Here is a 10,795-nt window from a genome sequence, read left to right as displayed (position 1 = left end):
CTCAGTAGCACTCTGCTGCTCTCTCACTCCCCCTCCTCAAAAGGACAGAGGAAGAAAATACTATTAAAAACAGCTCATGGGTTGAGATTAGGACAGGGAGATTACTCTCCAATTACTGTCACAGGCGAAACAGACTCAGCATAAGGGAGATTAGTGTAATTTATTGCCAACTACTAACAGACTAGAGCAGTGAGAACTAAAAGCCAACTAAAAGCACCTTCCCCCTAATCCACTCCCTTTTACCTCCTCCCCCCAAGCAGCTCAGGGAAATGTGGGCTGCAGTCAGTCCCTAATGCTTCATCTTCGTTGCTCCTTCACGGACCCTCTCTGCCCCTGCTCCCCGTGGGGTCGCTCCCACGCGATGCCGTCCTTCTGGAACTGAGCCTGCGGGGGCTGCCCACAGGCAGCAGCTCTTCAAGCACTGCTCCCACACAGCTCCGTCCCACGGGGTCCATCCATCCCCCAGGAGCAAACTGCTCCAGCACGGGTCCCCCATGGGTGGGCAGCAGCTCTCCCCAGACCCCCTGCTCCTGCGTGGGCTCCTCTCCACAGGCTGCAGCTCCGGCCCGGGCCCTGCTGCTGCGGGGGCTCTCCATGGGCCGCAGCCTCCTTCAGGCCACATCCCTCTGCTCCACCGGGGGCTCCTCCGTGGGCTGCAGCGTGGAGATCTGCTCCATGTGGGACCCATGGGCTGCAAGGGGACAGCCTGCTCCTTTCTCCCAGCTGCTCTGGCACAGCGTTGTTTTTTTTTTCCCCTTTCTTCAGTCTGCTCTCCCAGAGGCCCAACCAGTAGGGCTCCCTAGCTTGGCTGTGGCCACCAGCAGGTCCCCTTTGGAGCTGGCTGTAGCTGGCTCTGCTCTGACATGGGGCAGCTGCTGGGCTCTGCTCACAGAGGCCACCCCTGCAGCCTGCCTGCTACCAAAATCTTGCCATATGAGCCCAAAACAACATTAAGAGGAACAACATCCCTAAATACTTCAATGTTACTATTACTGAAGTAAAAACTTACAAAGAGAAAAAAAGAAAAAAAAAAAAAGAGCAAGACATCAGCACAGCAGCTACTGGAACAGGAGGTAGGGGTGACAATTTATGTGAGGACACACATTGAGCACAACAGGTGGTGGCAGGTGGTGGCACATGGTAACGCTGTATCTGTAAGCTAAAAGGTAGGGAAAACCACACAGATAATGTTTATACATTGAACTGCCATCTCAGCTTTGTTGTTAGGGTCACTTGGTCCATCTATAAGCCCGTAAGTGATGAAGTACAGCTTTTTGCTGTAGATAACATGCACGTACCAGACCCAGATTTTACTCTAAACTTTACTTTACACTGCGATTTCCTACAAAACCTTATTGCACGTAACCCTGCTTATAAACCAAGTGAATACAATTCGAAAATAATGGATCTAAAAGCCACCTGTCGGCCAGCACTCCCTACACCTCACGCCAAAACGATAGAATCGGATTGAAAAGGGATTGAAAAGGCTGCGTGCAGCAAACCCTGGGCGAGCCTGCCACCTTGAGGACATCCCCCGGCAGAAACCCCACGGCCCCGTCTCTCAGCAGCGCCGGGCGAAGGCGCAGCCGAAGAGGAGCCCCCAAAACCCACAGGGGCACGGCAGGACCCAGCTGCCCCCCGTCGACATGGCGACGGGCCAGCGTCCCGGGGCAACGCTCAGAAGACACCGCGCTGGCGGAAAGCACCGTGAAAGAAACACCCAAACGCCTCCTTATCTCTTTATTTATTTTATTTGCTTGTTTGTTTATTTATTTGGTTATAGTTGCCCGACATGAAGCCACGACCCCAGCACACGCTTCCCGCGCACCGCCATTTGCCCTTCCTGCCCGGCCGCCCCGCCCGGCGGCGGCGGCGTCGCGCCAGCACTCTGCGCACGCGCGGCGCACCGCCCCCACCGCTGTGCGCAGGCGCGGGGCCGTCCCGGCGGCGGCGGCGGCGGCGATGGGCGGGCGGTTGGTCCGCGCGTTTCGGGCGTTCAACTTGGAGAGCCGGGCTCACCGCGAGATCAGCAAGGAGAAGCCCACGCCCGCGCCGCGCCACCCCACCGCCCGCCTGGACGCGCTGACCGGTGGGTGCCGGCCTCGCCGGGGCGGCCGGGCGAGGTGCCGGGGCCGCGGTGACATTGAGAACGGGGCCGCGCGCGGGGCATGCCGGGAGCTGTAGTCGGCGGCCGTCGCTGGGGGCCGTTGCTAGGGGCGGTTGCTAGGGGCGGTGAGAAAATGGCGGCCGCCGGGGGGGGAAGGGAAGGGAAGGGAAGGGAAGGGAAGGGAGCAACACAGTACTTTTCCTCAAGTGTTTTTTTTTTCCTGCTCTTCTCCATGCTGCCTGTAGAGCACCCGGCGATCCGCGAGAAAGTGTACAGCAAGGACGACAGGCTGCTCACCTTGTTGAAAGACGTTTATGTTGAGTCTAGAGATCTGCCGGGGCAGGTGAGCACTGCTCGCTGTCAGAGGCACGCGAGCATCAGCGTTGTGGTTTTCAAACTCAATGCAAATCCTACCAGACTTATGCTTTTCAAGACAAATGAACATTTTTTCAATATTTTTTTTCAAGAAAAAACACTCAGCTAGTGCTTAAATGCTCCCCTTGTGATAGATAAATGCAATATTTTTATTGCTCAGTTATATATCAGTAGTACTGACTGACTTTGTGTCTTGATCATGTATCAGGCTGTGGTTATCCAACCTACATGATCCCTTTTTAACATCACTTTGGTGGTTTGTTTTTCACTTAAATTCCCACTGGTGCTTTGTCCAATGCAGAAGGGCAGCTGGTCAGCCTTTTGGAAAGATGCAGTTTGCTAGATATGTCCCATAGATTTCTTAGAAGAAAAGAGATTGGGACTAATGTGGAGGCATGGATGTGGTAGAGGATAAAGACACTAACACTTTTCCCGAGTCTTTAACAACTGATGTTAATATTGTCTTATGCAGACCCTTTTCCTTATGTGGCTCAGGAACTGCCCTAGCTGGGTTTTTCTTGTATAGTCTTTGGACTGTACGGTTATCCATTTCCTCATTACCAACGGCTGCACTCTTTGACTTGGAAAACAAAATATATGCCTTCCAGTAACTCACAAACTGGGACTCGGTCTCTTCCACCTCATTATGTTATGGCTTATGCTTTTTACCTGTTGCATTATTGGACCATTTTATTCTAGCTCTTCTGTTTAGCAATAAAAGTTTTGTAGTTGTCTAGCAATAAAACTTCCAAGTCCTGATATTCCATATCCAGAGTATCTTCTATTCAAAACTAAAATATCTTAAAATTCAGTCACTACCTGGAGCTTCCGAGTAATCTCTTTCCTTGATTTTCATAAGAGAAGTTAGTATGCTAATTTTGAAGTGCTGAAGGTCTAATTCCAGTATATTTAAACACTTCAATTTGTAAGTCTGTCAGGTGAGAGATTTGAGGAAAAGCCACAAGTGGAAATCTTAGTGCTTGGTTCTGCACCTACTGCGAGGTTGTTACCACATAAGGCTTGCTCTTGCGGTGTGTCGTTTGAGGTTGTTAGGAAGAGCATGATTAATGTGTCCGCTGAGGCTTGTGGGCAAAGCTTCATCCAAAAACTTTCTTCTTGTCTTGATTTTCTTCTAAAAACCTCGTGCATCATTTACATATAAAATAAATATACATGTGTGTATTTACATATATTTTATACATATATATTTTATGTGTATATATACGAAATATATTTTTTCTGTATGTAAATATACATATATGTATATTTTGCACATCAAGTTACTTGGAAAACTACTGGCTTTCAGTTCTGAAGGGGCAGATACGTAGAGATCTATCATTTAATTAAGACTTGAAAAATTGTTCATTATCTGAGTATAATTTTAGAAGGAACTAGAAAGAAAGGGAAGGTCGGTAGCATTGTCAAGCAGTCTGTAGTTTAGAAGCAGGCAGTTACAGATGCTGCAGCATCCTCATCAGTTTTCTCAGCGTATGGGTTAGTAAAATGCCTGGGGTAATCGGTGGACTCTGATAACTTTAAAAGCACTTCTTAAGAAAGGTTTTCATTGTGCCTCTTTGCAGTGTCATTCACTGGTGAAGCCTTAATAAAAGGCAGTATGGGGAAGGTACAGCTGGTTTCTAAATAACTTGGAAAAGGAAATATGAATGGACTTGAGAGAAGAGACCTCGTGTCTGAGCGCTGCAGTAGTCATGCAAATTAAATTGCATATGATGATGCAAAATAGTTTTCTCTTTGTCCAGAAAATCTTGTTCTATAGACTGAGCAAAAGAGGTGGTGTCTTTTAGTTGCAAAACTAAAACCTGAAAATGACAGGGGAAGAGAATATATGGAAAGGATTTCCAGTGGTATCAGAAGAAGGATACCAGTTTTTAGTGTGATTTTTTCCTTCCTCTCCCCACCACCATGAAATGATACCGAATATTAGGTTATCTTAATTTATATTTAGCTGCCAAAATGTGTAGTTTGACTTGTATGAAGGGCTGCTGAGTCTGTACAACACGCAGACTGTAATGGATTGTAGGTTTTCATAATGTGGGTGTGGGCTGGCCCTCCTATATAGACTGGCTGTGAAACAACTGGCTCTAATCTGTGTGATATTAAGAAGTGAGGGTGGCCAAGCATTTTAATGCTATTACAGTGCAAACATATTTTAATGCTGTAAAAATGGGGAAAACTAACAGGAAATGCCATGTTTGGGGAGATTGTTTAGCTGCTACAGTATACATAGTAAACAGAATTGCTGTTAAGCTCTCTTTGTTTTCCTTCCCACAATTAGGTAAAAGTTGGAGGTGGTGAACATGTTCCATGTAAACACGAGGAAAAGAGAATTACAAAACTAGGTCAATTTGAACATCTAGATATTGAGAAAGTTACCAAAGGCAAAATATCCATTGTGGAGGCTCTGATGCTTCTTAATAATCATAAACTTCATCCTAAGATATGGACTGCAGAGAAAATAGCAGTGGAATACAGTCTGGAACTGACAGAAGTCAACTCTCTTCTGGAATTCTTCATTCCTTTTACTCTGAAGGAATTTCCTAAAGAAACAAGAAAAGCTATAAAACCAACATAAAATAATTACCAAAACCTTGTGTGATCTTCCTTGTGTCTTGGTTTTACTCATGAGTATATTTGGTGTCTGAAAAGAGTTGGTAACACGTATCCAACAAGGCTGCTTTCTTATACTAAGAAGAAGTATTCAAGCAATTCCATTCTGCATGTTATGGCTTCAGATAAATGCAGCAATTATAGGATACGGTTTGTAAAGCAGAGTTTAACTACTATGTTGCGTGAGAGCCTGTCACATGTTTCTGATTATCATGTTCATATGTTATCAATTCAGTTGAAATATATAAATACTATTTAGAAATTTAACTTAAAACAAGCAAACGACAGCAACAACAACAACAACAAAAAAAACCACATCACCTTTCTTAACAGAATTCCTGGCCTTCAGCTAAATCAGTGCTGTGTGTGTATTATCTTTGTAGTTCTTGTTAAAATGTTCTTTGAAGGTCCCACTTTCAAGATATATGCATATACAAGCAGCTGTATTTCTTGCATATAAAAGCTGAATGTTATTTATACTTTACGAAGAGGGTTAACCAGAAGAAGATTTGGGAAATTCATCTGTGTCAAAATAAAAAGAAGGTGAATAGCAAGGCCTCTTCCTGATGCTGGAACAGCAATAGCTGGTTGATATGTACCTACTTTTCCACTCCATTCCGATTTAGGTTAAATATCTGTACCTCCCCAGGTACTGTCTGTCAGCCAGGGAGTTCGTAAAGAGCGAAGATCTGTTATCACAGCATTCTGTAGCACCTGCTGTATGAGAAGCAATGGCTTGTGTAATTAATAGGTGCCAATTACATGCAATTGCATCTACTAATTGGACCTACTTGTGGAAGATCTATTAATGTCCACCTGTCATGTTATAATGCCTTTTTCTCCTATGGAGGCCTGTGATTTATACAACTGCAGGCTTAGGTCAATCTGTGTTCACCGATGATAAATTTTCCGCATTCCCACATCAAACAGCATCCTTTACCACTGTTAGTAAAGGCAGTCACAGACTGAAGTAACTTGATACTGTGGCTGTCTGGGTCTGTGTAGGTAAGAAGTTGTGCACTGACACTGAGGACTGATTAGTGAAAATGGGTTCATGCTGTCCAATAACTCTAGGAAAGGAGGGGGAAGGGATCGTTGGAATTTGTATCTAAAGTGCATTATGTTTGCCTTTCTTTAAAAATAAATGTTATTTTTGTGTGATACTAATGTTCCTAAGGCCCATTGCCAAAGGAGTTAAATGTAACTGCAGTGTAACTTCCTTTTCAACAACTCTGCCAAGTCCTTGGCTTCTGACTGGTAATTACTTTACCAAGAAGATCATCACCTTTGTGACTTTACAGCAAAATTCTTGACGCTTCTCTGTGATGGAACAAGGTGTTACGGTATAGTTTACAATAGTACATCCAAGGTTTTACTTTATTCACTTCTAAAGTACATATTGCTGTACACTAGTGAAAGATATGTAAAAATGCTAATTTATTAGTCTTTGGATGTGTGGATTGGTGATGGCCTTGTTCTCTTCCTGTAACTTAATGAGGACAGAGCTGCACTGAAACTAATGTGCCTTCTGAGTGATGAACCACATTTTTATTTATTTTCCACAAAATACCCTTTTATAACAGAAATACTTTGTGTAGTGTTTGACTTCTTCTTGGTGTAGTATTTAAGGTAGTAATCAGAACAGCTGTGGAATGCATTTGGGACATGTGCTTTTTTGTTGTTGGGAACCCCGTGATTTCCTTCTTTAAAGAAACCAGTTAACAATGCCCCTTGACTGACTTGGTACCAATTTTGTTATTTTCTTTACACTTTTTTTTTTTTTTTTTTTTGTCCATGTCCCTTTCCATGGCTCTTTGGATCTCAGCTTTAGGAAGAGGTGTTTTTCAAGCAAATGTTTTCAAGAGATAATTACCGGGAAATTTGTGGGAAACTGCCATACAGGTTTCTGGGAATCTTACATGGAAAATTTTTCATGCGTCATTGCCATACATGTGGTGTGCCAAATTTAAAATGTTTTTGTCCACCATATAGAATTACTAAATTTGGTAAGGAACAACCTGCACAACTGCAGAAGTAATGTAAAATGTATAGTAAACATCTCCCTTACAGGCTTACAAAACTAATACTTAATTTCTAGCTGAGATGACACATAGTTAACAAGCTTCTTAATATGTGGCATTTTAACACTATATGTGGCATGAAAACACTAGCTTTCCAAAGTGTTTGAAAAGGTTTGTCACTGAGTAAAGCTAGGAACTGAGAACATCTGAGTACACATGACAGGCAGAGCCTCATTTGGAAAGGAGGGTTGAATTCCTGGTGAGGTGTGAAATTGAATATCCACAGGGGAAGTTCCAGCAGATACTCTGGCTTCCAGGCTTAAATTTTCCCAAAAATGTCTATTCAGTGGGATACTATTTGATCACTTATCTACGTTTTCTGGGACATTAGTCAATTTGGTACATCCTTTCCTCTAGCTTCATTCTGTAATGAAGTTTGCATTTCCAGTTTTCTCCAGCTAGTCTTGGCCTGTTCCTGTGAAAACTACTCAGCTGCACTGTTTGCTTTTCTCTAGCTTATGGACAAATGTAGGTTGTATTCTGCCCTCACCGTTTCAACACCCTGTTTTATTTCAGCAGAGTGGTATCTTGCTTTCCAGGAGAAGCACATCTGCAGATGTAAAGATGAGAGAACTGAGCAAATGTTTTACTCTAGAGAACTTATGAATAGGAGAAATTTTCAAAAGGGATGTAGCTTTTCATATATTTTCAAAATTTGTCCTCAGATATTTTAAACTAAATAGAATCATAGAATATCCTGAGTTGGAAGGGACCCACAAGGATCATTGAGTTCAACTCCTGGGTCCCCAACAGACCACCTAAAAATCAGACCATGTATCAGAGCATTGTCCAAATGCTTCATGTCTGTGCTCTCCTTTTACCTTCACAGTTCAGTACAAATAGCCTTGTGCTATCTCACTGCATATGGAGAGTAGCTAGGTTCTTGCAGTCTGATGCTGGGATAGCGAGATGAGAGTTATAGGGTAGGAAAGAGATATAACTGCTTTCAGTGCAGTTCATAGAAGCATAAAATGGTTAGGGTTGGAAGGGACCTTAAAGATACCTAATTCCAACCCCCCTGCCATGGGCAGGGATACCTCCCACCAGATCAGGCTGTCCAAAGCCCCATCCAGCCTGGCCTTGAACACCTCCAGGGATGGGGCATTCATGGCTTCTCTGGGCAACCTGTGCCAGTGCCTTACCACCGTCATAGTAATGAATTTCTTCTGCATATCTAATCTAAATCTCCCCTCTTTTAGTTTAAAACTGTTGCCCTTTGTCCTATCCCTACACTCCCTGACAGAGTCCATGTCCTTGTGGGGGGGGCCCCAGAGCTGAATGCAGTGGGTGAGAATTACTCATCCTCTGTGCTGTGGGAGCTCATGTGCTTCTGTGTGGTGGAATGGGGCTTAGTGTGTCTGCTGCCAGGAAGAGGATTTCAGAAATAAATCCACAAAGGTTGTTTCAATACTGTTGTGCAAGATCACCTTTGGGTATGGGCTACTTCAATTTCTGAAGCTCTGTCCAGAGTAAGATGGTGGCTAGGGAGGTGGCAGTGGGCTCACTCACAGGTCTTGGCCTCCTGACAAGAGCAGTGCTGCTGCGTAACGCAAGAGAGAAGAAATGGGAAGAGACAAGGGGCCAAGTAGTCTCCTTAGCCATCTCCTGTGAGGATTTCTTGCCTAGAAGTGGAAAATGTGTGGTGTTTTGTAGGACTGAGGCCCTGTGGTTGGAAGCACTGGTGCTGAGGGGCAGCCACACCTGTGAGCAGGGTTGACCCAGGGAACAGGGAGTCCACCTCTTCCGGTGAGCCACAAGTGGTGCTGGTGTAAGCCAGGCTTACTCCTGCCATAGGTTTCTGTAGTCAGAATCATGAATGTGAAGTGGCAGCTGGGAGCCCTGCTGATGTGGGAGAGGTCTGGAGGAAGGAAAGCAGCACGGCAACATGCATGTGACTGGGAATGCTGAGCTGATGGCAATTGACTGTGCTGGCAGGGAGAAAAAGAGGTAAAGATGAGGTCTTTAAAGCATTGTCTCTGAGTGAAAGTATGTCCTGTTACTAATTGCACAGGACTTTGTTCCCAGGAGGACAGCCACGGTGCAGCTTTTGATTCCACCAGCCCTGACTCTGCCTGGCCAGCTGCCAGCTGTGCTCCAAGCCCGCATGGCCAGAGCTGTGCTGGGGTACTGAGGTGCCACACACATGGGTCAGGCAGGAGCCAGAGGCTGTGTGTGTGTCACCCTCAGTCACCTTCTGTCCTGGTCCCTTGTGCTAGCAGCACAGCTGTGTGGCCTGAGGGATGCCATAGGCTGGGTGGTGAGGTCTCTCCTCTTAAAGTGGGGAGGTGGGTTTGAGTCCCCTTATTATTATTTAAAGCTGATAAATGCTATTTTACCTTTGTCTGCATCAGTTGCTATCCCTTGGTTGGATCCAGCATACATTTACCTTTTATTACCAGCCATGTCCACAGGGGAGAAAAAAAAGTTATTAAAATCATGGATATACTTGTGTGCAGTCTAAGTCCAAAAAGATGAGTATGCAGAGGTACCAAGAGGCCTCTGAATTTTTCAAGTACATTAACCACAGGTTCTTTGATTTGGGGTGGGAAAAGTTTATTTTAAAATAATATATATTTAATAAAATACTTTGATGTGATGTTATGAGGTGTCATTTATTGCTAAGAACAGTTCAAACTGAATGCAAAATATGTTGTTCAAAGATATCTGTCACTTTACCAAATAATGGTGATTTTTTTTAAATTTAATTTTAATTTTTTTTTGCTTTGGTTGACCTCAAAAACTAATGTCCCAGCCTGGTTGCTACTATTTCCATCCTTACCTGATCCAGTCCTCCCACTCTCTCCCTGCCACTTTGTTTGTTGCTGGGACCATCTGGCAAGCCTCTAGTCCTGTGTCACAGATCTGCAATTATCCGTGTACAATGAGCGAGGCTGATTTACTGTGTACCTAAAGCTACAGGGAAACTGGAATAAATAGAAAGCAAGTGCATTGAATAGCGATGAATCAAAGCAAAGCAGGCTACTGAAGATGTCTTTAGGAAGAAATAAAGCCACTCAATTGGCTTTGCTCCTCCGCAGAGGAAGAAAGTGAGAATAAATTTCATATTATATTCTGCCTTTCTCAATTAACTGTCACCAGTTAAAGATTTCCTGTGTGGGAACAAACTCACAGTTGTCGTCACTTAAAGATAAATTCTATCAGCTCATTTCTGCCCATGTGGTACTTTAATATTAAACTTATTTTTATACTGTAAAATTCTCATTAATGTAGGAATTTGAAAAATAGAGCTGTTTCTCCTGTGACTCTCTTAATAGGTTGATTGGCATTTAATCATGGTTTCTTAACCCTTTTGAAAACAATATACTAATTTGCACATTTTGAATAAAAATTATTTGAATTTTATTGTGGACACAGTTGTAATTAAAAGCTGAGGAGATGCAACTAAAAGCAAATCTGTTGTTTCCATGAATAACATAAATATCTATTTGTAATCCATAGGTTCAATAACATAAGTGATTCTCTAGCCTTCAAAAAGCAGTGAAACTGCAATTTTTCTGAGAGACCCCAGGGAAAAAAGCATATTTTTACTGACAGAGCACCACAGAAAACCCTTGTTGGGAGGGGTTATACTCAAAATTTTGTG

At 43.8% G+C, this 10,795-nt stretch overlaps 1 protein-coding gene across 1 annotated transcript; it reads left to right on the top strand.

Moving 5' to 3' along the window:
* The first annotated feature begins 1,903 nt into the window (after nucleotides 1–1,903).
* NDUFAF4 (NADH:ubiquinone oxidoreductase complex assembly factor 4) lies at nucleotides 1,904–10,076 on the top strand. Its single transcript, XM_082755644.1, has 3 exons — nucleotides 1,904–2,089; nucleotides 2,353–2,450; nucleotides 4,779–10,076. Exons 1-3 carry the CDS (start codon nucleotides 1,963–1,965, stop codon nucleotides 5,073–5,075), a joined length of 522 nt encoding a protein of 173 aa, XP_082611770.1. The 5' UTR covers nucleotides 1,904–1,962; the 3' UTR covers nucleotides 5,076–10,076.
* The last annotated feature ends 719 nt before the right edge of the window (nucleotides 10,077–10,795 follow it).

The sequence above is a fragment of the Aythya marila genome, assembly GCF_965140915.1.
Source record: "Aythya marila genome assembly, chromosome: 3".
NCBI classification, from domain to species: Eukaryota; Metazoa; Chordata; class Aves; order Anseriformes; family Anatidae; genus Aythya; species Aythya marila.
Note: the sequence above shows the minus strand (reverse complement) of the source record. Positions and strands in the feature narration are given on the sequence as shown.

Bases quoted from the DNA above. Each gene is read 5' to 3' on its own strand.
- NDUFAF4 (XM_082755644.1), top strand. From the start codon at position 1,963: ATGGGCGGGCGGTTGGTCCGCGCGTTTCGGGCGTTCAACTTGGAGAGC. The intron at 2,090-2,352 runs GTGGGTGCCGGC...TGCTGCCTGTAG, and splicing joins CCGCCTGGACGCGCTGACCG to AGCACCCGGCGATCCGCGAG. The intron at 2,451-4,778 runs GTGAGCACTGCT...TCCCACAATTAG, and splicing joins CTAGAGATCTGCCGGGGCAG to GTAAAAGTTGGAGGTGGTGA.